At 33.9% G+C, this 27,680-nt stretch overlaps 1 protein-coding gene across 8 annotated transcripts in view; it reads right to left on the reverse strand.

Annotated features, from left to right (window-relative positions):
• Window positions 1-27,680, reverse strand: part of cita (citron rho-interacting serine/threonine kinase a) — a 60,863-nt gene that overhangs the window by 28,503 nt on the left and 4,680 nt on the right. For 5 of the 8 annotated variants that reach the window (XM_051921589.1, XM_051921590.1, XM_051921588.1 and 2 more), the window contains exons 5-16: window positions 26,917-27,018; window positions 19,862-20,004; window positions 18,701-18,794; window positions 17,705-17,908; window positions 15,803-15,956; window positions 12,730-12,913; window positions 7,813-7,918; window positions 7,153-7,296; window positions 5,398-5,517; window positions 1,250-1,420; window positions 863-916; window positions 682-735 (exon numbers count right to left, since the gene is read on the reverse strand). In XM_051921589.1, the coding sequence (XP_051777549.1) occupies window positions 682-735; window positions 863-916; window positions 1,250-1,420; window positions 5,398-5,517; window positions 7,153-7,296; window positions 7,813-7,918; window positions 12,730-12,913; window positions 15,803-15,956; window positions 17,705-17,908; window positions 18,701-18,794; window positions 19,862-20,004; window positions 26,917-27,018 (1,530 nt within the window). Of the gene's footprint in view, window positions 1-681; window positions 736-862; window positions 917-1,249; window positions 1,421-5,397; window positions 5,518-7,152; window positions 7,297-7,812; window positions 7,919-12,632; window positions 13,099-15,802; window positions 15,957-17,704; window positions 17,909-18,700; window positions 18,795-19,861; window positions 20,005-26,916; window positions 27,019-27,680 lie in introns of those variants that run through there. The other 3 variants (XM_051921592.1, XM_051921594.1, XM_051921593.1) reach the window with 3 other exon arrangements.

The raw sequence follows: 27,680 nt of genomic DNA on the forward strand, positions 1-27,680 counted from the left end.
CATAGAAATATTGATATCTAAAGCAATATATTTATTATATATATTTGTAAAAATGTCCCTATTAACTGATTAAAAATAGTTGTTTTAAAGAATATTTTTGAAATTCTGCATACCTTTAACATCATACATTACCAGTCATTCATCTTAACCTTATTTCATATACAAAAGGCACCCAATGTGCATTACCTGTGTATGAAAAACTAATTCATAAAATGCTTTACTAAAATTTTAAACTGAAGTAAACGCAACTCAGTTCTTCTTAGAATTACTGTTTTATAGTTTCTCCTGACATTCTGTATGTTTTAATCTTTGTTGTTGTAATAAACTGGCAGAAACATCAGACTTGGTAAGATTTACTATTGTGCCAATTCTTCTCCATGTCAGAAATACAGTACGTCTCTGACTAATGTTCCATAGAATACTATATCTTTAGGAATGGTTTTATGCTAAATTTCCCAAAAGTAGAGCCTAAATGTTTACACAATAAGTTTATGCAAACTTAATCACTGCGTGTATACAAGTGGGGTGGGGAGATTCTATAACACATGAACATCTAGATAGAGTACAGTACATTTTTCACAAAACAGCATCCATATTACAGGGTTTATTTCAAAATATCCAGTTTAGATTTGAACAAACAAAACCTCTTTAATCCACCATAACAGAACACGTAAAATGTACCTTTGCAAGCTTTTCCTGAAGTTCTTGAATTTTAACTTGTTGTTCTGTATTTGTCTTAAAAGCAAGGACAAAAAAAAAATATATATATATATATTTATAAGACCGCTTAGAACTGCTGTTCAAGTTCAGTCATTGTAAAATTATTCCATCTTCAAATGAAATGTGAGTGTGCTACACATACCTTCTCCAGCTTTAAGCAAAGCTCTTCTACTTCTGCCTTTCCCTGCTCCTTTGCCTACACAAGACAAGATACCAAAGCTTTTAAGGCCACAACGTCATGCAATTAATATGTTATTAAGGCTCAGGTAAACATACCATGTAAAATTATCTGTGAAGCTATACCTACAGCATAATATTATTTGCCATAAATGTTCTTGTTTCCTTCTGTTTAGAAGATGACATTTCTCTGCATGTTATTCAAATAGTCTGACTTTTTTTAACCTGCGTTTTTCTTATTTGAATGCTTTAGAGTATTCTCACAAATTTAATTTTACAATATTTTCACCATGCCAGTATTATGCATTTTTAGCACCAAGAGATATGTCTGTGTTAGAAACTTACAACAGACCTTTTGCATTTTCAGCTGGTAGTCAACTGCCTTTCTTTTCAGTTCCTCTGCCATGATTCGTGATTCCTTTAGCTCTGACTCATACAAATCACTGCGCCGGCGTGCAGCAGAGAGATCTTCTTCTAGCTGGCGGATGGCGACTCTCATTTCTTCAAGCTGAGCCTGATATTCCTTTAAAAATGTGAATAAAATAAATAAAAACACCTGACATCATTTTGAAGCTCATTAAAAAATGTGCAGCCAATAAACAATCATACATTTAATGACAATGCAGATTTTATTGAAACTACAGTAACCTGAATGCACAAAAGATAAAAAAAACGTCAGATATAAAAGAGTTAAGAAAATAAAATTCTCGCTATGTTATACATAGAACAATGACATATCGGAAGGGACGGCAATCAAATATGTACTCATTTTTGTCCAAATACAGGTCACTATGTTACCCCTTTATATACAGAAACTGCATTTTGACAACTGGAAAGAATAATAAAGAGATACTTTATATCGTTGTAGAAATCTAATGAGCAACTAGTATATGATATTCAAAATTCAGTTAGGATGAATTATAACAACATTTACCTTTATCCTTATGTAAAAACTCAAATTGGCATAATAAACACAATTATTAAATGTGACTGGATTTCAGACAGAAACCTAACCAAAACATATATTTTAAATAAAACTACATTTTAGAAAGTAATTATCAGACAATATGTGGCAGCAAAATAAATGGCTGTAACTGCCTTCAGATGTTTGTAATTTTTTATTAATCTTTGTTAAAACTTGACAGTATAAAGCAGCAGATACGTCTAAAATGAAAAAGCTCATATTTTTATTATTATTAAATAAATAAATACCACAATACTTAAAATATGATATGTATAGATGGTTTATAGCAGCAGCAATCCACCAAACATTTTAAAAGGAAGATGGGCATGGGGGTGTGGAATAAAGCAAAATCCTAGTCAACATTTTATAGAAAGGGAAATGCAGCACACTTGATGCAATCCCTGTTTCTACAGAAGCAGTAACCCCCCCCCCCTGCAATCCCCCCTTGTTGTGATGGCAACAAGCACAATCGCTGCTATGGAAATGCACTTCACAGAGCACCGTGATGCATACTTATGTCAAATGCAGAGAATTGTTACAACTACATTGACAGCAACGTCATTAACCAGTCAATAGCCAGTAATAAATGAAGTGTAAAATGTTTACCAGTCTAGCATTGCAAGGTTGATCAAGATAGGTATTTTGAATTTTTTTTTTTTTTTTTTTTTTTTTTGCAGAAAAGGGCAGATAAACATGGGGAAAGATCATCATACAGTTTTGTCTTTTTCTTATCATAGTATCGCCTTAATTCATGAGTTGACCTTCTCTAAATTAAAAAATCTGTTAAAAACAGTACTTCTTACAAATGCCACGCTTAGCACTGAAGATCATCAGAGATGCGCCTCTTGCACAAAAAAACAAAAAAAAAAAAATTAAAAAAAAAACACACCAGCTCAGAATTCTCCAGAAACATGCAAATCTATTTGCAGTATTGGGGTGCAATTATTTTATTTTGCTTTGGACCAATATTTTAATACCTGCTAATTATTTACATTTCAGACTGAACAGAGATATAGGAATATAATGATGTTACATGCATCTACATTACTGCAGTGCAATAATCTATTTGTATTTTCAAACTCACGTAGTTCCAAGTCAGAATTGCAGGCAGTAAAATTATGTAAATTGGTATTCATTAATAAAATAGCTTTCCCACTGCTGGGAAAAAAGTAAGTTCAGAATTTACATGGATGAATAAAGCTCAGCATGTAGCAGTGGACTTATCAACAAGATGAAATCAGATCACAGACAAGAAACAAAGACACATTTACTATACTACTTCAATCCAAATAAGAATGCAATAATAAAACCCTGGTTCAAAAATGAAGTAGGAGGTACTGATGTTGCCAAAGAAAAAATTCTCTTTATAAAGCTGATAACAATATTGAAATATTTGTACCATAGGAGGGCTTCTATCTGCTAAATGGGATATTCTTACTTTGCAAAACTGGGCCTCAGACACTTTCTAAAGTTTCAGTGAAAACTCAGCTTAAAAGCTGATCTTAAATGAGGGAAGTTAAAAATCTCTCTACAAGTACTGTATAATTCCAATCATTAATTAATCAGATAGATTCTAAAATAATCGTTGAAAGTCTTCATTATGCTACTTTCAATTGCTCTGGTATCTGGTTTCATACATTTCAATCATCTGTATGAAAATTATTTTTTGAGTAATTCACTGAAATGTATTATAGATAAACATTCAGTCTTTCACCAATGTACTCATTAAAAATATCTCTATTATAAAAAAAATCCTGTGGGAGAGAATGACTAGGAGATGATACGTCATCTTCACGTTAAGATCACGGAAGACAAATAAAAGACCCCTGAGACGAAAGAGAATGGCCACGGAGCATCTCACGGGGATATAGAACATGAGATTCTTGCAAGACACGCCCTACTTAAAAGCAATATCAGAGCACGGCCAGCAAAAAAATCAGTAGTGTAAAGGCATGCAGCACACACAGATCCAGGGGTCTCAATGCATATAAAGCGTATAAAGGACAATACGTTTTAAATGAAACGTCAACGACTAAAAGATCGCATTAGCGCAAACAAAAGGAAATTAATCATCAGGACCAGGTGTAATTGAAAAAATAGCAGGACAAAGCGAGGTCAGAAATAAAAGGCAAAGAGCAGAAAACAAAGTCTTTTCGCCTTCGCATCATTCAATACACAAAACGTAGATTTACACAATAATGGACCATACGCTATGAGAATCTGTGGTCCCGCAACAGTTAAAGCAACGAAAAGTTTAATTTCAAAGAAAACACAAATCGGTCAGGTGTACATTTATGATCACAGAGAAGCGATCACAACGCGAGCAGCAGAGACACGAAGTGGCAAAAAGGACAGCGGCTGTACAGGCTTTAAAATGATCGACGGGCAGCCACCCCTTCACAACGCGAGCAGCGTTCTACATCCTGCAAGAAAGAGATTTAACCACGCCCGGGGCCGGAAATAAAGGACAATTATTGTTTTTACAACGTCACACGAGACAAGACAGTGAGCCATCATTTAAAACAAGTCTACAGACATCTTACCTAGCAGTTGTTGGATTGCTTTTGGCAGACACGCATCATGTGCTCCCAGCTCGTAAAACAACAACATGCGACAAGGAGAACAGGCAGCTCGCCAACAGCATAAAGACAGCAGATAATCCGACGGCATATCCTTAGCGTGCGTTCAGCTGCCCCCCCCCTTCACAAAATGAGCAGCGTTTTATACGTCAAGTATTGTTTTTACAAAAGTTTTTAAAGTAAAAGTGAAAATAATGCATATGTAACAATTCCCATGAAAATAACGATCTCTTTATACAGGGTATTGCATATCCGGTAAACCAAACACGGGGGTGGGCGAGCGAAGCGAGCAGGGGGTGGAGCCCCCTAGTACTTTAAAATAACAGTAGAAAACAGCAGTAAATTTGTATATAGTTTGCACATATTGGTTTGATGCTTTCATAAACATATTTGTAATTCTCAAGTGTGCAGCAAAATCCATTATCCATTTTAGCATTTGAAATCATAAAAGTGTCATTTTTCCAGTGTCAGGCAATAAGTGAATGATGGAGTTAAACCAACAACATTGCCTTTTATATTTCAGAATCTTAGTCACTAGGCCTCATGGATTAATTTTTTTTATATTTTTAATACTTTTTTATAACACTTTTAAATCTTTATGGTACAGAGAGAGATTATCTTTACACATACTGATTTAACTGTGGATTCACAGATGCATTATATGATTTAGGAATAACTCATCCAGGATTACACTTCGCAACCAAAGTATAAAACCCAGATTCCCCTTCACCTGCCATCAAGACACCTGAGGATTTCCTATATGGTGCTAAAAACAGCTCAGCTCCATAAAATGTTCTGTATGGCTCCTGGAATATCTGTAATATATTTCCATCCCAAGTGTTTATAAATCAAGTGTCATTAACTATATAAAAAGACTTGAACAGCAAGTAGATAAATAACAGGATGCGTTTAAGTTGCTCTTGTTTTTAAAAGGAATCATTAGCTGTCACAGCTTACCTGTTCTTTGATTTCCTGTAGTTTATTGCTCTGCTCTCTTATGTCATGCAGCAACTGAAGAGCTTTGTCATCTTCTTGAGACACCTCCATACGGGCCTGCTCCAGGCTTCGCTTGAGGCTCTATAATAAGACGGTATCAAAAGAATTAAGAACTGCCAATGCCCAAGTCAGTCCTTTGCTAAATTTAGAATCCTGCAGCCTAACTCCGAATCACATTATTACCATAATGTGTTATTAATATGGGAAAACTCCAGTGTGACCTTGGCCTGATTTGTCTGTAACAGTAGTTCTTAATCTTTCCCTTCATGCTATAATCCTCTTTTGGCATGTGTGCAGATGGTGTGACCCCCATTCTGCAGAGAGGTTAAGCCAATATTTGTGATTTTAAATTGAAAGCTGGTGTATTGTTTCACTTTGTTTTGAGTGTTAAAATTAGCACCAGTAAAGGGTCAAGTGTGGGATTTTTTGTTATGCGGTTGTAGTCGTGTGGTTGCAAGATAACTGTTCTTTAGTGATTTTCCCTTCAGAGAGATCTTATATTGAACAATTCACTGACATGCAGTTTGACGTTGCTCTATACAGCTTTATATTGGGCTGCTAGGCAGCAGAAAATTCCTCCTTATTATGCTTCATGTCATGTTGAGCACTTATGTGCAAAGTAGCCATTTAACTTTCAAAATGTTTCACACAACACTACTGAAACATTTCCAGAAACCTCAATTCAATGACCATGCATCTAAAAATGAATTACTAATGCCTAACACAATACCAGGTTCAAAGTGGGCGCCTGAGTTTGTGTAAATAAACCATTCAATATAGATAAAATGTATTTCATCATTGCTTCATTTTTCAATTAATTAATTAAACATGCTTCTTCAATTAGCCACAGTAAAACAAAAAAGCAACCACTCAACAGTTCCAACTTGAAAAGCAAGCATGTTTATCTAGTTTTGACAGACACATTATAATATACCCAAACGTTCACCCAGCAGTACAGAAAGACTAATAATTAATAATATAATATAAAAATAAACATTTCAATTCTCATAGAGAAAAAAAGGGAAAATTGATCAGCCATACATGGGGAGATGCCTAGTATTTAACAATGAAAGACAGTTTGACCCTTTTTGAGCAAAACAGTTGTAGCAGATGAGACATATAGATAATTAACTTCACCTCAAATAAACTAATAAGTATTAACACCAAGAATAAAATGTAATAATGACTAGAAAATGCACATGTCAAGTTATCCAGCCATAGTAAATGCTCTCAATGGGTGTTTAACTTTAAAAATCAGATTTCATGTGGTGACAAGCAGTCTCTGAGGAACTGCTATTTTTAAACTAGAATCTCAAAAACAGAATACCAAAAATGAACCTTATAGCATGTAATAAGCAACTGCAACCTTGTATGTAATGAATGCATGAAATTCACCATTTACATCATCAATAATGCTTCCACAATATATCTAACAATGCTCAATTAGTTATGCAGGTTTGAAAATGTATGTATCAGTATAATATGACAAACATAAAATTATGTACATCAGATGCTCAGACATCTCAAGGTAGCTGTTGCTGAAATTATTTTGACAAATTCTTGCTAGAAAAAGATTCTGCCAAAACAAAACTGTTCATCTACTTTTTAAACTCTTGCATACTTTAGTTGAATCTCTAAATTCCCTTAAAAAAGGAGAAAAAGCCCAATTATGCATGCAACACATACGAACAGTAGAACACTCCTTATTCAACTCACACTGCACTCTGTGATGTAAGTGGCCAAATCTTGCTCAAGGATCGTACGCTGAGTTTCAGAGGCTTTGAGCTCAACATCCTTTTCTTTAAGAACCGACTCCAGTTCAGTCAGCTTGCGCTGAAATCGGGAGATTTCCTGTTCCATCTAAAATGAGCAAAAATTGTTATACTGCGCTTAGCAGTAAGAATGTTGGTAACTCATAGCACAAAAGTAAAACACAATCCAGAGGACTTAAAGAAACTAATAAACCATTTTTAGAAAATTTCAAAAGAGTAACATTTTATCAATGTTAATGGAAAATGTAAACATAAACTGAACAAGATTCATCAGCAAGATGAACATAGACCCTAAATGCAAAAAGCAGCAATTGTTCAATGAAGGCAATCTCAGACGTAACTTACTAAAATCAAAAAACTGCAGGAAATAAAATTATAAACTAAACATCAAGCTAGAGTAAATGGAGCAAAATACTGTACATCTTTTCCTACTATGAAAGGTATCATAAGATGAGCAACAAAACATTTCAAATGTGCAGCAATAGAAAAAAAAATAATGTAAACTGTCAGAGAAACACATCTGATTTAATATGCTGATTTATGTACTGTGATGAAACAATGACTTTCAGAAACTTAAACAAAAAAAAGTGTTATTTCAGTGTACCTTGTGGCATTTGTCTTGTGTATCTTGTAATTCTTTGCTTTTAAGCTGCAACCTCTTTTCCATGGAACTTGTTTTGGCTGGAGAGTCGAGGCCTGTTACCACTGATCTTTGAAACATGAGGAGAACAACATTGCAACAAGTCTCTCATGCAACAAGACATTAAAAGACATTTAAACAACAAAAAGGAACAAGAGGAAGAATTATGAGGGTAGACATACCTAACAACTTATTCAGGACTAGGCAAGTGTATATATTGAGAAAAAATAATACATTGCTCTCCATCTACTCATTCTGCTTAATTCCATTTAGGGTGCACAGTGGCAGAACATACACTGACAGCTTTGTATGCAACACAGAAACCAACCATTGGTTCAGCACTGATTCAACATGAGACAAACTGTCTCACACTTGCACATCACCCTTGACTACACATGTCAATACAGAGTTAATAAATACTTTAACTAGCATGCTTTTCAAATGTGGGAGGAAAAAAAACTTGTTTGTTGGAAATAAATTGACTTGAAAAGTAATCTTTTAGTTGCTTCTGAAAAGTAGAACATAAGAATAATGTAACATTATTATTGATATATAACTTATACCATGATGCACAAACAAAATTATATATTTACATTAAATTAGACTGTAATTGCATTTCCTTATATTGAAACTTTAAAAAAAATAAATAACTGGATGAGATATTGGAATAACTTCACTATTAACTGGACTAGCCTGATGAAATGCAATGGTCTCTAATCGTTTGTTAAACATCAGTAACAAACATGATCCATAAACCTAAATACCTTAAAAATCACATGAATCTTTATAAATATGGAGAGTAAAATTCCTCCATCCATTTTTCTAGCCTCCTTATCCAGGGTAGGGTAACAGGGCAGAGAAAACTCATTGTACTAAAACCATTCTATTTGTTATATCTGTTTAAGGTAAATATTACAGCTATAAATACATTGGTATGATTTATAATTTTTTTCTTCTTCATGGCATTACCCATTGAAAACAATAATATCCTATCAAAAATGTTGGAAATGAAGCAAAAAGTAGCTAACTCATTTTGTTTACGTTGGGGTAGGTTTCTTAATGTGCGTGATATGTTCATGAAATGCTATTTACTAATTTCATTAAATTATAGGTGTCTTTAAATGTATCTAAATTATTTGATGCGTACTAATTGTTATATTTAAAATTTTGCTTTTATTACCAGTTTACTTTTCATCTTATATAAAGCTGAATGTAACAAAGTTCAGCTTTAAGCTCAGATTTTTTTGAGGCACAATAGTTTCATTTTTAATTGATATGGAAGTGAGTTTCATTGGCAGCTCTAAAATGATCTTATAACAGTGACTGTGTGAAAGAGTGCATCAATGTGTCAGCAAATGGACTTGTATTGGTTTCCACATTGCACCTAATACAGATGGGATAAGCTCTGCTTCCCCTCAACCTTCCTTGGAATAAGCAGTTTTGGAAAGTAGATCAGTGGATGGAAATATTGCATAAAATGTAGTGCTCACAACATAATGCACAAATACAAACACCAGCCCTTGACACTTGGACAAAGCAAAACAAATAAACAAACTAATAATAAAAAAAAAAACAAAACAAAAACAGATGATGATAACACTCGACTCCAGATTAAGGTAGTTAAAAGTCTATCTACTATTCATTTAAACTGCTTCTTAAACTAATTTACATTATTAAGTTTACCACTTGATTTGAGAAAAATCACAAAAGGAGGAAGGCTGTCCATAGCTATTCTTTCTTCTGTTCAAACATTTTCGCAAAGCCTAGCCAGAATGTGAGGATACATTTGCCTAGGGGTCAAATCAGATTTGTTGACCATACAGGGAAAAAAAAAATAAAAAAAAAAATCTTCAAGCAAAGTTTAAAATGATGGTTTACTTAAAAAAAGTAGTTAATTGTTCTGCATAGCTTCAAACTACATGAAGAAGAGCATATTTGCATATTTTTACTTTTCTGTTATGTTACATTAGTACAAGATTGCTTATTATTGCTTATGAATTATCTTATGGCTGGTGGGATTTACTTTTATACCCTGAAAACACATTTGTAGTTGGTAGATCACAGACAGGTCCAAAGTACTGCACCCAAATTGAACTCAGTGTTAATTATTTTAACAAAAAAGTCTGCTTATGTTAGAGGCCAACATTTAATAAGGCAATGGACCGTTTACCAATTAGGTTACTCTCAGTTTAACTTCTTCTCTCAATTCCAAATATATGTTTAACAAAAAATTACAGCTAAATACATTTCAGGAAATCATAAGAAAAATAAAGAGATTTGATAAGTGCAGAATTCTAGGCAAAGAGTTTAGCCACTGCTTCTCACAGTACATTTCTTAGCATGCATGTCAAATGTCACAAGAGAATATGACATGGCGAAAAAAATATATAACACAAGCATGCGTGCTCACACACACACAACCCCTCAGGCTAAAATTTGAAAAGAAAATGAGAAAACAAACAGGCTAATTCAATTGACAGATACCAGAAACCCCTTTGGTTACATTTCACTGCAACACTAAATGCAAATATATTTTTCATTTTTGTTTTCTATGTGTTATGCAAGTTTTGGAATGCTTAACAAACATTAACTAATAAGACATCCATTTTGTAAATCAAAACTTGAAATGGCTTCATAATGATGTCTACCATTGTCATCCAATGATATCCCAATGTAGACTTCTAAAAGAAAATGTTAAACTGAACTACAGCATGTTTGCCCATTCAAGAAAAGAGACAGAATAAAGAAGAGTGACAGCTGCTCAAAGGCTATTTCTTCTGTTTGAGTAATGCCTCACCAAATACTAAACAGCAAGACAACCGAGTTATTAGAATTACATATGAACTTTAGATCCAGGGAACTTAAGTTGTCATATTAACAATTTAGATGATCCCATTTTGAAAAGTTAGCCCTTCTCTACATTCCTTTTTACACGGAATATAAACAATTAGCCATTAAAAACTAAGCTACTTATGCCTCGATGATTTCAATATAAAGGTATAAGTGCTCAGAGCACTACAGAAAGAGATACAACTTCTTAGATGATCTGAAGTTTAAAATCCAGCTCAAGTGGCAAACATTGCTCCTTGTGTCAGGCAGGTGACAACATTAAGGGTGTTAGTTTCCCCAGCCAAAACACATTTGGCTTGGGTCCAACAGAAAACACTTAAGTAAACACAAAAGCATTTAGAGCAAACCATGTTTTGCTAAATTTTCAGTTCATGTCCATCAAAATGTTTCTTGTAAAGGTAACTGTGATTTGTATATCATTAGCATTACTGATGCAACTCTGTTTCATAAAGGATCTACAGTTCCCATAACACATTATTAAGGAGACCACGATCTGACTGAATTCTACTGTATATGTTTATGAATATCTGCCAGTAGACCCTCCTTGCTGAATCCTCATTGCAAAACATGTTAACTAAACTCTCAACAAAAAGTAATAGATTATCTTATATAAGGAACACATAAACTGGACAGTCTGTTTAAGGATTTTAAAAATCACAAAACATGGCACTAAGAGCAGCTGAATATAATAGTCAGGACATTTGCCTTGAGCACCTAGACTGGGCATCTTAAGCCCAATGCACTTCTTTCATCTCCCAAAGATACCATCAATATAGAAAACACAGTTGGAGTTCATTTCCACAATCAGCGACTGAATTTTTAAAACAAGAAGCAAACAAGAAAGAGTTCCCTTTAAAATATAAGACGAAGCACTATAAATATTATAAAATCTTGGAAACATTAAAAGGCAAATTTTGATTAGCGAACAACCACAAACTAGTACATAAATCTGTAATTGAAGTAATTTTAGGCAAATATGGCACATAATTAGACACTCTGTAATGGCTGTTACTATAAATAACTCAAATATAACCAACAAGGCAAAAGCTCTTTTATGCAAACCAGAATAACCAGCGAAAATTGTGTACATTCTTAAATACCATTAATGAAAACATAATAATAATAATTATAAATCCAGGTGGACAATCAACATAGTAATTTACTAAGATATTAGAATAGATCTGAACTCAGTAATCAAATGTTCATTTATCATAGAAAGGAAAAAAATAAAGACAGTGATATTATCACTACAGTAAGATACTCATTAAGACAATTTATGTATTAATACAATATTACACCAAAGTTACCTATACTTACTGTAAATCATACTGAAAGCTAAATGTTACAAAAAAATTTCTATTTCATGTTTAAAGCATGCCGCACTGTCTGGAAGATGTACTCTGTCAAGGATCTCCTTTCCTTATTTTATACAAATTTGCTTATTTAGCCTCTTCAATTAAAGCAAGAGCCACAAAAACATTTGCAAGATGTACATTTTTCAGTTATTAAATTGATGAAACACTTGCACATACATGCACATAAAATATTGTGCCATGTAAACAGTAAGACTGTCCAAGGATTATGAATTCATGATATCCTTATATGTATATTTCTTAAACAGAAAAAGGTATAAGCATAAAAATATACAACTAAGGTAGATAGCATAATTCAATTCAAGCAACCTTTAAAATGTATACCGTGTTTCTTTAGGTAATCTGCAGCATGCAGATCTCATGCTGTATGAATCACTGCTACAAAAAAAAAAAAAAAAAAAACCCACAACACTGCCTTTATTACACAATGGCAAGCCATTTTATCATCCTTTTCCTAAACAGAAAATAAACACTTGCCAGAATTCCATTTATTATTCAAGTCTGTGACCGACTATACATCTGCATAAGCACCAAGAAGCTCTGCAGTGATGGTTTAATTACCTGACAGAAGATCGCCATCATCCTATGGTGTATTAGGTATCAGGTCTCTTCTTGTGCTGCAAGTTAAGGGCTGGCCAAGGTTTCATCAGCTACTTACTCAGATCGTGTGAGAGTTGTCAAAGCCTTGTTGAAAGAAAACCCTACAAAGGGCAAATCCTCCCCCAAAAAGCCTGTTCTGTGTATCTGTCCAAGGGGAGCCACAGTCTTGGTGGTTTTCTGGGGTTCATCAAAATTTGAGGTGTCATCTTCGGCGTGCAGCGTAGGAACAAATGGAGGAACAGCTAGAAATAGAAGTGAGAAGCAGTGGATGCAGAGCTGTGTGGTTTTCTCACTGCAGGCTTTCAGTCTAATCACACCAGCTGAGACCCTGCTGGAGACTGGTATTCAATAGGCTGTCAAATCATGTTACAGCTTCTAGTGATTAACCCTTTTTGTGTTCAGCAGCTAAAGACGACAGAAAATTCAGCACAAAGCATCATGGTCTAGGCAGCCCGTGTACTGCTGTTTATTACAGTGCAAGCCTCATTAACAGAAATCAGGCTATGGTGGGAAGATCAGTAGCTGCTCAGATACAGCTGCTGTCAAGACAACAAGCAGCTGAAACCACCTGGTAGCTACTGACCACTAATGAATTCTGAATAAAGGTTTTCTATGTATCAGGATTTCCAGTACTGTAGAGCAGACTTGAAAGAATATATTATCTAGCAACACATGCAGGAAACAAAAACCGATTGCTCAAAATGTAATAATAATAATAATTCATTACATTTATATAGCGCTTTTTCTCAGTACTCAAAGCGCTATCCACACAGGGAGGAACCGGGAAGCGAACCCACAATCTTCCACAGTCTCCACTTTGCCATAAAAAGTACTTATGGCAATTTACATAAAGGAAATTTTATATACATATACAAAACAAATAATTCATGCAGATTTACATAAACAAACAAACCCAAACCTTATGTGAGAAATATATAAACATTATTAATACTAATATTTATATATATTTGCATATATTATGGAATACAGTACTTTTACTACATTTAAAAATGGCATATATTTTACAAGGAATGCATATGTAGGGATAGACATATATGAGAGAGAGAGTGAGTGAGTGAAACAGAAGGCAGGGATGGACAAGCCCTTGCCTGGTCAGAAGGCCCATATAATGGAGGGTGAATGCAAGTGGATGGCTATTTTCCCCTTTCCCAGGTAACGCAACATAGTGGAATGACGGGGGTGAAATCACCCATATGCACACCTATGGGGCAATGTAGGAATTGCAGTCCAGTTGGGTGGCTCAGCCGGGCGCTATGTGTGCCTATAGAGGGAGCTACTGAGAATAGATATCCCTAATTTAAAGAAAACTCTTCCTGAGCCAGAAGTGCTTTCTCCATGCAATGTCATGACTCCAGAAGTATTCCCAGGACTGACATAAAAGGAGTTACGTTGCTTCACACACAGAGTCAGAGTCAGGAGAGTAGGAGGAAAACAAAGCTTGCATGGGAGAAGTAGAGATGAAAGAAAAGAAGTCTTGATTATGGACAAAAAAAAATCTCTTATAAAAAGGTATTTTTTTAAATAAACATCACTTGAACCCAAAATTTGTTTGTAGTGTGGTTTTGTCAAGGGTTTGGGGCTCTAAAATGCGCCCTGCTGGCCACATTATATCACATACTTATATAATACTCAAATGCATACAAAATTAAATCAATGTCATTTCAATTATAAGACAGCATATTATACAGTATATACTATATACAATTTATGCAAAATAATTTATACATTTTTTTTCATGTTATTTCTTTAATATCATGGTTAAACCAAAACAAAGACACCATATATTCAAACATTTTCAGAAATACTTCAAACACTGAACGTGGATCAATGCTGCAATTCTCTAATGTGTCAACTGCATGAAACCATTCAATAGCAAACTTCTGGAATCGCAAGACTCTTGGATTCAATACAAACACAACTGCTACTCTATGTGTGTCAAAGAAGTTTAATAAGTATTAATTGTTTCCTATTTTTAAATTGAACTGACCTAATTGACAGCATTTTACTAGGACATATTTATATTATAAAATATGCTATGCTCAATAACATCTTACACTCTATCCTCAGAAAAATGTGACATTCACTTACAATCTGCAAAAGAAGTACCAACTAAACTTAACATTTTTCTTTTTAAATGTGTTCATTTATGGGTAAATGTCCAAATTCATTAACACTAAAAACTGCTTACAGTTAGGATTTGGTATACACAACATTTCTTATTTCAATAATAAGTTTTGAGAATAAAACATAAGGTTCAACTCATACAGCTATTTTCTACAATAGTGTCAAAAACTGGAGGGGCTATAGAAAAAACAAATTGTAGTGCATAGCTTGGGGCCACTTAGCAAAAGTAGCTTAGGTCTGCAGAATGGAATTATACCTTGCTGAAGGACAAATAAGAAAGTAGGCCTATTTATTATTAATCCTGCTGTTCTAAATAGAGACTGCACTCTAGAAAACTGGGTACTAGAAATGAAATTACAAGAAATACCTCCAAAATAAGATACAATTCTAAAACATTTTTGTAGTACAGGAAGCTATACGTTTATTTCAAACTACTGTATACTGTATTCCCTTTATTCTGTTAAAACATTTCTCAAAATATTAGTGGACGGATAGATGAATGAAATCAAAAATAACCTTACTTTCCAATAGTAAACTAATACAGAATAAACAAAGTAATATACATTAACACATACAATGGCAAACTGCAAATTCTTAATTAAAGCAGCAATTAACAGCCATACGGATATAAACGTGTATTATTTAAGACTAATATTTGTGAACCTACACTAAACACTAAAAAAAAATTTAAAAAATAATAACGTGAAGAAACATAAAGACGAAGATGGACATGCTATATTTACTTTAAAATTTAAGGAAATTCTTTATCACTAAACACTAGCTTTTGTAGGAGTGAAGCTGTACTTAGGGTTTGTTGTAGTATAGAACAGACAGATGATGCAAGAGCTGTACAATGCAATGGAAATACAGTATTACATTCAACTAAAGAATGCAAAAATATAACAGACCCTATTATACCATATATTTTACTACAACCTTAAATAGTTGTAAAGCCACATTATATCATTTCATAGATGTAAACTTACACTGTCGAATGTTGTTCCAGTCCACAGAGGCAAAGAAGGCATGGCAGCAGAGACCTTCATACGCCAGTCTCTCGTTAATGCCGCACAGAAGGCTCTGCATCAAATCCATAAACTCAGTGCTGACTTTTGGCTCATCAGAAAATTTCAGGAATCTCTGTAGAATTACACCAAGTAAAATAAATGTTGGCTAGGTCTATAAAACGTTTTAAAAGAATACTACTGAGCACTCATAATACCTGTTTTTTTGGCCAGGGTTAAAGAGAGCTACTGCCTGTACTAGTGATAAGAGAAAGCAAGAACAAGGTCTGAATGCATTGTATTACATCCATTCATATCTTTTCAAGTCAGAGTGACCAAATTAACTTAACCTACGTCTATCCAAAATAAACACAAAGTAACATATGCCAGTTAACCCTAACAGACAAAACATTTGTTATGAAGGAAGAAACTTGGTTATGGAGAGAAAATAAAATATGGTACATATATTTCCAGGACTTGGAAATGATCTCAGTAAACTGGGACCAATAGGCAATAGCAGTAACCACTGTGGCATCATGATCACTTTACAAAATTAATATATAGTATAAATTCCCTTCAGGGATTAATACAGTGTACCAAATACCAAAAAAATAAGAATAAAGTAAACACAGCAGTATGGCAACTTCAAAAAAAACAAAAAAAAAAAAAAAAAAAACACACTTTTTACTTGTCCACCTAAACATGCCTCTTTCTCAGTGGTCAATAAAAACAAGAATGACACCCATCTCAAATTATTGGTGTGCACCTAGGTGTCTGAGGAGTTCACTGTTTCTGCCACAGATCTTAGGACAGTGGGAATAGAAAGCCATTTGACAGCCACTTCTACAAACTGGGGTTCCACACATTACCTGTTAGTTGCCCTGTTTTGTATGGCTCAGTGCAGTTGGAAAAATATTAATAAATAATACATACAATATATTTGTGTGTATAAAGTACTAAGCCATGTGCTGTCAAAAATCACTGAGTGAAACAGAGAGACTGTGAACACAATCAATATGGCTTACAGACGAAAGCACTGGAGATCAACATCTTCAATCATTACTACCAAATCATTGATCAGTGAGCACGGAAGACATGCTTCATAGTAAGAAGTACTGAATTATACTATGGACACCTGAATTAATAAGAAGCCTCCTCTGATAACACTAATTACAGGACCAAGGTAAACAACTTAAAACATTAAAATTTAAAGATAAAACAATATAAAGACTATAATTGTGGAAGCCCAAATAAGATAATCTGACAGAGGTGCAAAGCATTTGAATACTAGTACACACATAAATCTGATTTTTTAGCATAGGAACAAAAGAGAGCACCTAGTGTTAGCCACACCTGAACAGCGAAAACGTATCTCTACAACAATGTAATTTCTGAGGGAATATCTCAAGTATGTCATGGTAACATATTTGTAATGAAAAAGATACTTTCTTACTTTGGTTTTAAATTTCAGTTTAAGCCTGGATGCAAGAACCTTTTGGAATCATATCTTTTCTTACACAAAAAATGAAGTACTGACATATTGTCTCCAAACCATTTGTGAACTAATAATTCAGTAGTATATAGTCACCTACTATTATAACTCTAAGAACAAACCAAAAAGCATTTAGTTAAACAGGGGTTAGTGGGATGCTGGAACAAAATAACTTTTAATACTTCATTTTTGAAATGAATCCGTACTTTTCAAGAGGCCAATAGAAGAGACCGTGGTAAAAATAAGGAATGAACTAAATAATGTACTTAATTAAATTGGACAGAATCCTCTAGTACATAACAGTTGTAAAACATATAGTCTAGAGTGTCTCTTCACAATACTTGTATAGCACATTCACAAAAATAACTGTACAGTAAGTTAAATTAACATACCTGGAAATTAATTATATTATTTATTGTCTTAGCTGTAGTTCCTTCAGTAAAAGGTGATTTTCTATACACCATTTCATAAGCAATAATTCCAAGAGACCACCAATCACATTCAACACCATACGATGTCCTAGTATCTCCATTTATTGAATTCAGTACTTCTGGAGCCATAAAATCAGGAGTACCAACTGGTAATTTTGCAGTAACCTGTAAAAATGTGTGGGGGGTAAGAAGTCCCAGATGATTAACTACCACAGTTTATTTTCTCCACTATTTCATAAATCAAGAAGACCAAGAAAGATTTACAATCATTAGAGGAGTTTAAAAAAAAATTAAGATATTGATATGCCATAAGCCTGCTCTAAAACCTAAACAGATGTATTGCATATAAACAAATCTATTAAAGCAGCTGTATTTCAAATGATAATTTCATATTGAAATATTTATATTATATATCATTATTGGATATTTTTGTATAACAATGGACTGCAGATATTGATAGTTTCACATTTATTTCACAATTTGGAACTAAGCATAATTAAATCTACTGATTTACCTGGACTCAAGATACTGGCACTTACTAATTTTTAAAATTTTAATCAAAACATTAGTTGTTAACAATAATAATAACAACAACAACAACAATAAAAATAAATTTAGAAGGGAGTCTCAAACCTAAACTCAAATCTTATTTACACAGGAGGTGTTAAACAATCAAATACCTACCATTGAGCTCTGTGGAAGTAAAAGCACACATACACAAAACTCTTCTTTCAGCAAAAAAAACAAATTTACAAGATAGATAAGTAAATTCTGAAAACCATTAGTGGAAATCAAAATAGTTTGTGCTTTTTATATCAATTAGAAACTGAAGGAGAAAAAAAGCAAATGTTTCACAATCCAAATAGGCTATCCAGAATACTCTTGCCACCTGTCCCTTACAAGCCTAGAATTTTTTTTCTTTTTGTTTATTTCTTAGTAATAAAATACTTTCATTACCATTTTATTTATTCCAAATTTAGCTGCAGAGCCATAATCTGCAAGCTTAATATGTCCAGTCCGGTCAATCAGCACATTTTCTGGCTTAATATCTCTAAACCGGTTAAAAAAAAAAAAAAAAAAAAAAAAAGGATTAAAAAGACATTCTTACATTTAACACATTTTTAGACTTTATGCACTGAACAATAGAATGGCATAATTGATCAAATGGAAGCAATTTTTTTATTTTGAGTATGTGCAATAACAGGTCAGGTAATAATAATGCAAGAAGCAAGAGATGATTAATTCAATAATACTTAGATTATTTTTTAATTCAGCTGTTTTTTGACATTCATCAAGTTTTCTGCAAATAAAATGCAGGGAGGTATCTAAAATTTTAGTAGATGAATTTTGTAACTACCGATTGTGCCATACACTCCATGATTTTTTTCCTTTTTTTTTTTTTTTTTTTAAACCTATTTGGACATGAGATTTGATCTTCATTTAAATGTCTTTTTTAAAAAAAGATATAAGTGACTTCTTTCAGCATCTTGCATTCTGCTCTCAGGCTGAACTTGATGGGTATCTAATTTTGATATTTGAGGTAGTGCTAAATGGAGGTGAGTACTTACTATTTCCATATGTTAAATTTCCATTTATATTTAGTTCAATTATAAAATGAATTGCAAAATGTAAATGCTGCATGAAATTTGTTGCATTATATCCCTTAATCTAAAGATACTCTTTAAATGAAGATCAAATCTTGATATGTCTACATATGCACATGACTGTAGATCCATAGAGCTTATCTCATTTCCATTTAGTTCATTGTCTGAAATGTGTTTGTAGGAGTTTTAACTGGTCTCCACGCACATCTCGAAGATGTGCATTTTAGTTTATTGCACACTATAATTAGCCAACTATGAGCAAAAATGTGTTCATGCATGCGTACATTAGTATGCCTTGAAATTACTAGCATATTTTTACAGAACTGCACTAAACTCTGCTGTTATAGGTTTTTAAACTCCCATAACAGGCAGTTCTAAAAAAAAAAAAAAAAAACCCACACATGGAAATACTTTTACTTAAAATTGAAAAATCATGTCTTGTGCAGATTTGATAGTATATTTGATTTAAGAGCTATCACAATGTAGCATCCAAAAATATAAACAAATGACTGACCTGTGTACAAACCCCATCTGATGAACACTGTGAATTGCCAAGACAAGCTCAGCCAAGTAAAACTGAGCCATGTTTTCATCAAACTGGTCATCATATCGGTTTAGTAATGACAGAAGATCTCCACCAGGAAGATACTCCATTACCTAGAAAAATGCATGGGTAACAAAATAAGTGAGGCACCTAACCAAGCCACCAGAATCACCTACATACACACAAAAAAAAAAAAGAGTTTACTTTGTGACGGTTATGGCATTCAGGCACAGCAAGACCCTGCAGTTGTTAGCCCACGGACACCTAGATTCAAATCCTACATTTGGTTGCTCTCTGTGTGCAGTTTTCATAGGGTTATTCTCCAAGTATTCTGTATCCTAACCCACCAAATACAAGGGTGTTGGGTTGGTTGCCAATTCTAAGTTGACCTTGTGCGATTTAGAATGTGGTTATACAGTATATGTAGGCAGACTCTGTCATGAACTGGTGCCCACGCCAGAATTGATTTCTACCCTCTACCTGATTTTGCTAGAGTAGGCTCCAGATTTCTGCAACCATGAAATGGGTTAAAAGGATTTGAGAAAATAGTGCTACATTTTTAAACTAAAATATAATAGTATACTTTCACTTTACTTTCAAAAATGAAAACCTGGAAAATACGTCTCATAAAACTTGGCATAATAATTGTATTATCAAACTGAAAACATAATATATTACATAATTCAGTATATAAAATACACATCCTGATGTACATCTGAAGACATTAAATGACTTTTGCCAGTCTAATATTAACATACAAGTGAAATTATTGCCATTATTATCTGTCTATTATATAAAAAAATTTTGGGACGAGACAAGACTTTTTCAGAGAGACAAGACGAGACATTTTCAGAGAGATAATTTCAAGACCAGCAAGACGAGACTTTGTGCCAAGAGATGAATTGAAAACCTAACAGGTCCAAGTGGGGGCAGAAATAAAAGACAAACAGTAGAAGAAGAAAAGACAGTAGAAGACAAAGATCGAATATATGGACATAGATGATATGACAGAAGTATGTAGATACTGGTCGGCTTTAAAGTTTAAGTTGGAGACTTGTACATCGTCTAATTCGTGTTGCTATTGGGGGAAAAGTAGTGTTTCTTCCCAATGAAGAGGCATGTCCACAAGAAATAAAAGATTTGTTATTTGGCGAGAGTGAAATCCACAAACACTAAAGGCAAAATATCAGAATCTACAATAATCTGTTTGCGTGCACATCATTCAGTGCTCAAAATGTAGATTTACACAATTCAAGACCATACACTATGAGAATCTGTGGTCTCGCAACAATTAAAGCTACTATAAGTTAATTTCAAAGAAAACCACACAGAGAAGCGAAAGAGTTAAACGATGGGATGTATTAGAAATTCCACAGCCAATAATGGATACAAATCCATACATCCAAAAGTATCTTACTTTACACAAAATTTATCTGAAAAACACGGACAAAGATCACGCTCGCATATATATAATAAACCAACATGTGATGAATTGTCAGCAATAATAGTTTTGAAAGACGGAGATATCAAAAACAGAGTTGATCTTCGTGATTATCCAAAAAGCACACACAATTCGTCATAAGCGGCAGATCCGGGAAATGACTACCACATAAGGGGGATGGCAAGCAAAGCGAACAGGAGGCGGAGCATCCTATTTTAAAACATAAAAAATGAAACAAAGTTTAATACATTTCCACATGCCGATAAGTATTTAAAATCTTTCCAAGGCAGCTGAAAATTATTGCTTAGCAGTTGTATCATGCCATTCAAGAGGCCCAAGTTGTATCACTATTGGGTGTCCTTGAACAATCCAGAATTTTAACACATTCTAAAAAAATGTACATGTTAGGTTAAGTGGAGACTGCAGATTGGACCATAAGTATGTGTGAGTGTACATAAGTGTACCCTACTATGAGGTGGCATCTCATCAGGGTTAGTTCCTGGCCTGCACCCAATGTGACCAGCATAGGCTCCAGATTTCCAGCCTACTGATGTGTGAATAGTGGGTTTCAAATAAAATAAATCAATAAATGGCTTACACTCTAAAGCATTTCCCTGTAAAGCTTGTGGTTGCCCATTTAATCTCCATTATTGATTGACTGTGTAACTGTGTATATATCAGTGAAACCACAAGTGATCCAATTGAATTTAAGATACACGGACATTTTATCATTCACTTCTTAGTTTTAAGTCACTTTGGCATTAGCCAAGAAATTACAGGTTATGTTGTAATTAAGGTTGAAATGCTAAAACATGGTGTGATCCAGGTGTATATATTGTTCTTAAATATGCTAGGGAAAATACGTTAATAAGAAAAAAAATAAAATTAATTTCTTAGGTTCTCATCCTATATATATCTCAAGTATTACTTCTAATATTTATGCAAACTGGGAAATATATGGTACTTGGGTTAGATTACAAAGATTAAAGCAGAATGTAGCATTACAAGCTTGTCAGAGAGTCTATAAAATGATATAGTTAAAGATGTTATGAAGTGTTCTCTGTAGATTGTTCTTTACAAAAGTGAAGCTTCTTAAAAGAAGTCCATTTTGGTGCCTTTTTATATTATGTGTCAAATGTACTGCCCAGCATTTAAAAAAAAAAAATAAAAAAAAAAAAAAAAAACCTGAATAGGTATTTTGCATGCTTTGTTTTGTCTTTTATAAAAGGGCAACACAACAGTAGCTTCAGTGTAAGGACAGAGTACTTTATACAGAAATTGAAACGTATGCCAATTTAAGAAAAGACATTACATAAAAAGGCATTCCAGCACTGGTTACACTTGTATATGACAATGCCAATTTCTGACCATTTTTTGTATGTATTTGTAGTTATGTGTTTTATATTTTAAAAGTCAAAAATGATTTAAAATTTTAACAGTTTTAAAAACAACAAAATTTTCTCAAAAAGTACTATAAACACTATATACTGTACTATAGTATGCAACCAAAAATAAATCTTTTAATGAAACCACAGAACTACCAATGTGCGGTTACCTAGCAACAGATGCTTTTTATAAGGTATCTACTAGAATAAAATAGCAAATGTAAAAAAAGAAAAAGTAAAAAGAATTTGAAAAACAGCTATCTATTCTCATGGTTTTCTTAAAATGCATTTTAAAGCTTAAATGACTGAATTATTAATTATAGTTCAACATAACTTTTTTACAAATCTTACACTGCAGCTTTTTTTGTAAGAACCATCTGTCAACAAACAATTAAGCTGTACATGCAAAATTAATTTCTGGACAAGCTGCATAGATTGGAAACATATTTTACTATAGATCTAAACATAATTTAGACCTATCAGTTCCATAAAGAATCTAATCCCAAACCTTTCTTTCACTTCTGTATAAATAGGCAGTGCTTTCCATATTCTAAGCTTACTTTACTATAGAAATTTCCTCTGTGTCTAAACATACCCGACATCAGATGTGATCAATTAATATTTCATAGTATAAGAAATATCTATACAAGAAAAATACATAGAGTTGGCACAGAAAGGAAAGCAAATGCTGGAAATAAGATTTCTGCCTTTGGGAGTCTAATAGTCTTTAAAATTAGATTGCAAAATAAAAATAAAAACCCTGCATTTGTATTCATAGAGTTATATTTTAAAGAAAGCAGAATAACAGAAAAATCATTGAAACATAACTGTTTTTTTAGCATGACCTTGTTATACAAAACAAAAACATACCATACTTCTATTTTTTGTCAAGTACCAGATGCTTCCAAGGCACAGAACCCTCAACAGGCAGTATTGCAAATGATGCATTAAGAAGAATAAGTATCTACAACATTATGGTAACTTACATACATAATATGTAGGTTGAGACCTGAGTATCCTTTCCAAAATCTTGCATTAAACTAATGGAAATTAACAGTAATCTGCTAGGAAGCAGCACAAGGATTCCCACTGTTGTTTTATAATTTTAGAGCCCTGTGTGTGATTCCAAGTCCTTCATGTACAAAAAGATTTTTCTTCAGACTCTTGTTTTTCTGCACACATCCTAAAGATGTGCAGTTTAGGTTAACTGGTGATGCTTAACTGGCCCTATAACAGTGATAGTGGGTGTGTGCGTGAGTGTGCCCTATGAAGAACAGATACTATTGCTGGTTCCTGCTATTACTCCCTATGTTTTCTGCAATCCTGATCTTGACAATCAGAATCAGAACCAATTTTGTTTGCCAGTACTTAATGTACAAGAATTTGCCTTGGTAGATTTGGAGCTGCTTATAACACAACATCACACACAAATAACATAAACGGCATAAGTTAAAAGGAAAAACTTAATGCAAAGTTGCAGAACAGTAAAATCAAAAAGGAGATGTGCAAGTGAAAGTGTGAAATTATATGCACATGCACACACATACATGTATGTATACTGTGCACACGCATACCTTTCATACAGTATATGACAGAATATACAAAGAACTCAGGCTAAGTTATTGGTTTAAGAGGGCTATGGCTCTGGGAAAGAAACTGTTGAGGTGTCTGTTAGTTTTAGTTTTAATTAAGTAGAAGCTTTTACCAGAGTGGAGTTTTTGGAATAAGTGATGAGCTGGGTAAGATGAGTCCATGGTGATCCTTATGACATGGTTAGTGACACAAGATCTATACAGGTCTGTCACAGATGAAAGAACATAGCTAATTATTTTCTCACAACATGCTGTAATTTATTTTTGGAGTGTGCCTCTGCTAGACTAAACCAGACAACAATGGAGAATGTAATTATACTGGCCATTAAAGCATTGTAAAATTGAACTAGGATTAGTAGGGAAATATTTAATTTGTTTAGTTGGCATAAGAAGTATCATAGGAGGTTTGAAAATGAACAGAAGGATAAATAAACTTTGCAAATTGAAATTGATGCAGTGAGAATGAGTGCAAATTTGTGTTCTGCAACAGCACAAGTTTTGTTTCCGCCTTCTGTATGTTAAGATTCCCTATGATCATATTTTTAATTTAGCCGGCTCAAACAATGTGCAAATTAAACATGGTACGTTTATGTTTACCATCTGCACCAACTAAAATAGATTGTTTCCTATGAGGGAGGTGGAGAAGAAAAATTATTGAAAGTTATGCTTTCAACCCAAACCTCTTACTGTTTAGTGGCAAGTATGTAATTATGTAGCAAAGGCTGGAAGATGTGTGAAAGAATGCAATAGTGCTAGAAAGTTGTGAGAATGTAGAACATATAGCTCTGATCCTTTACACTTCAGGAAAAAAAATAGTAAAATTATCTACAATCCTCTTATACAAAAGCCACATCAAAAGGTGTGCTCATTTTCCAGAAGTACTATAAAAGAAAAAAAAAACAATGGAACACCCAAGTTTCATTTTAAGCATTTGTACCACTCAAAAGACTCAAAATATTCTCTGTATGAGAAAATTTTAATGTCAATGTCAATTTATTTATATAGCACATTTAAAACATAGTAATGCTGTGGCCAAAGTGCTTTACAATAATAGAATAAAAGAAAAACAAAACAAATTAACATAAAACATAAATAGAAATAGGGCAGCACGGTGGCGCAGTGGTAGTGCTGCTGCCTCGCAGTTAGTAGACCCGGGTTCGCTTCCTGCGTGGAGTTTGCATAATAATAATAATTCTTTGCATTTATATAGCGCTTTTCTCACTACTCAAAGCGCTCAGCAATTGCAGGTTAAGGGCCTTGCTGAAGGACCCAACAGAACAGAGTCCCTTTTGGCATTTATGGGATTCGAACCGGCAACCTTCCGATTGCCACCACTCCACCATGTTCTCCCTGTGTCTGCGTGGGTTTCCTACGGGCTCTCCGGTTTCCTCCCACAGTCCAAAGATATGCAGGTTAGGTGGATTGGCGATTCTAAATTGGCCCTAGTGTGTGCTTGGTGTGTGGGTGTGTTTGTGTGTGTCCTGCGGTGGGTTGGCACCCTGCCCAGGATTGGTTCCTGCCTTGTGCCCTGTGTTGGCTGGGATTGGCTCCAGCAGACCCCCATGACCCTGTGTTCGGATTCAGCGGGTTGGAAAATGGATGGATGGATAAATAGAAATAAAATATATGAACATAAAATAAAATACATAATAAATAGAAGTAATGTTATATAATCGCAAAGAGGAAACCATCAGTATTACTGAAGGTCACGGAATGCAAGTGAATACAAATGAGTCTTTAGTCTTGTTTTGAACAGTTCAATTGTAGACGACTCCTTTATATGATGAGGTAAAGAGTTCCACAGGTGAGGAGCAGCAGCTGCAAAAGCCCTGTCCCCCTTAGTTTTACACTTGGTACGAGGGACAACCAGAGACAGCTGACCAGAAGATCTAAGCACTCTGGATGGCTGATGTAAAACACACAGTTCAGATAAATAGGCATGAGCAAGCCCATGTAAAGATTTAAAAACTAGCAGCAAGATTTTAAAATCAATTCGAAAACGGACAGGCAGCCAGTGTAAAGAAGCTAAAATAGGAGAAACAGAGTCATACTTTCTTGCCCCAACCAGAAAACGAGCGGCAGCATTTTGGACCAACTGTAACCTGTGTATCAGGGATTTATTAATCCCAGAATACAGTGAGTTGCAGTAATCGAAGCGAGAAAAAATAAACACATGAGTAGCTATCTCAAGATCCCTAGAAGATAAAAAAGGCTTTATCTTAGGGCCAAAACAATAGGGCCAACCTCTAAAAACACAAAAACATCCAGTTACCGTTAAGGTTTTACACCTTCCAAAGATAATGAAAAAAAGCTGACATAACTTGCGAATACAGTATTTGTAATATAAGTACAGATTAATGTAACAATTTCAGATAGAACTGCTTCAAAATCACCTGTGGGAAAATTATGTTGTACATAACATCCTTACCAATAGCTTTTGCAACATACATTGATGAATAACCTGAACCCTGTTATAAATAACAATTTCTTTTCCTATACTCATCATATCTATGTCTTCTCTTATAATCGATTTTGTGCAACTACACCAACGAATTGCATCACATCTATATTAACCTCTGTATGTAAAACAAACAATATATTTCTCACCAAATAGAGGTTTTCTTTATCTTGAAAGGCATACTGCAAATGAGGTATCCAAGTACTTGTGCCTCGAGCCAAAATATTGCGCTCCTCTTCGTAAAATGCCACCTAGAAGGTAAAAAATAAAAATAGTACTAACTTATCATAGACAGAATGACATTTTGAGGTAATGCACACTGTAAGCAACATAATTGTCAATCAGTTACCACTTGTCCACTAAATTGTTTTTTAACAAAGTTTAACTCAAAGGCCTACAAAACAAATGCACAACTTTGAAACTATTTTCCAAATAAAGAGGAGGCGACTAGAAACAAATATAACATTTTTGACAGTCACTAAACATCTTAATATTGTTTTCGTTTGTCAGAAAAAGTCCATTTCACCTTGAAATATTGAAAGCCACTTTGATTTTCATGAAAATGTTTTTTAATGTGATCTAAACCAGGGGTAGGCAACGTCGGTCCTGGAGTGCCACAGTATGTGCAGGTTTTTGTTCCAACCCAGTTCCTTAACGAGAACTCAATTATTGCTGATGAAGCACATATTGCTTAAGTGACATTTTAATGCTTCATTTTAGTGGTCTCGGTTGTTAAGGTTCTCCAACCTTAATTGCTTATTTCAATCTTAAACTGCTGCATTCAGTGTTTTAATTGCTCCTTATTAGCAATAAGATGTAAAAGACAAAGCAGCCAGCAGTTCTCCAGCTAGCTTTTTTCCAATTACATCTGTGTGTGTTCATCATGCACGGTTTGATTTAATAAAACACTTAA

Source organism: Erpetoichthys calabaricus, chromosome 18 (genome assembly GCF_900747795.2).
Source record: "Erpetoichthys calabaricus chromosome 18, fErpCal1.3, whole genome shotgun sequence".
Classification (NCBI taxonomy): domain Eukaryota; kingdom Metazoa; phylum Chordata; class Cladistia; order Polypteriformes; family Polypteridae; genus Erpetoichthys; species Erpetoichthys calabaricus.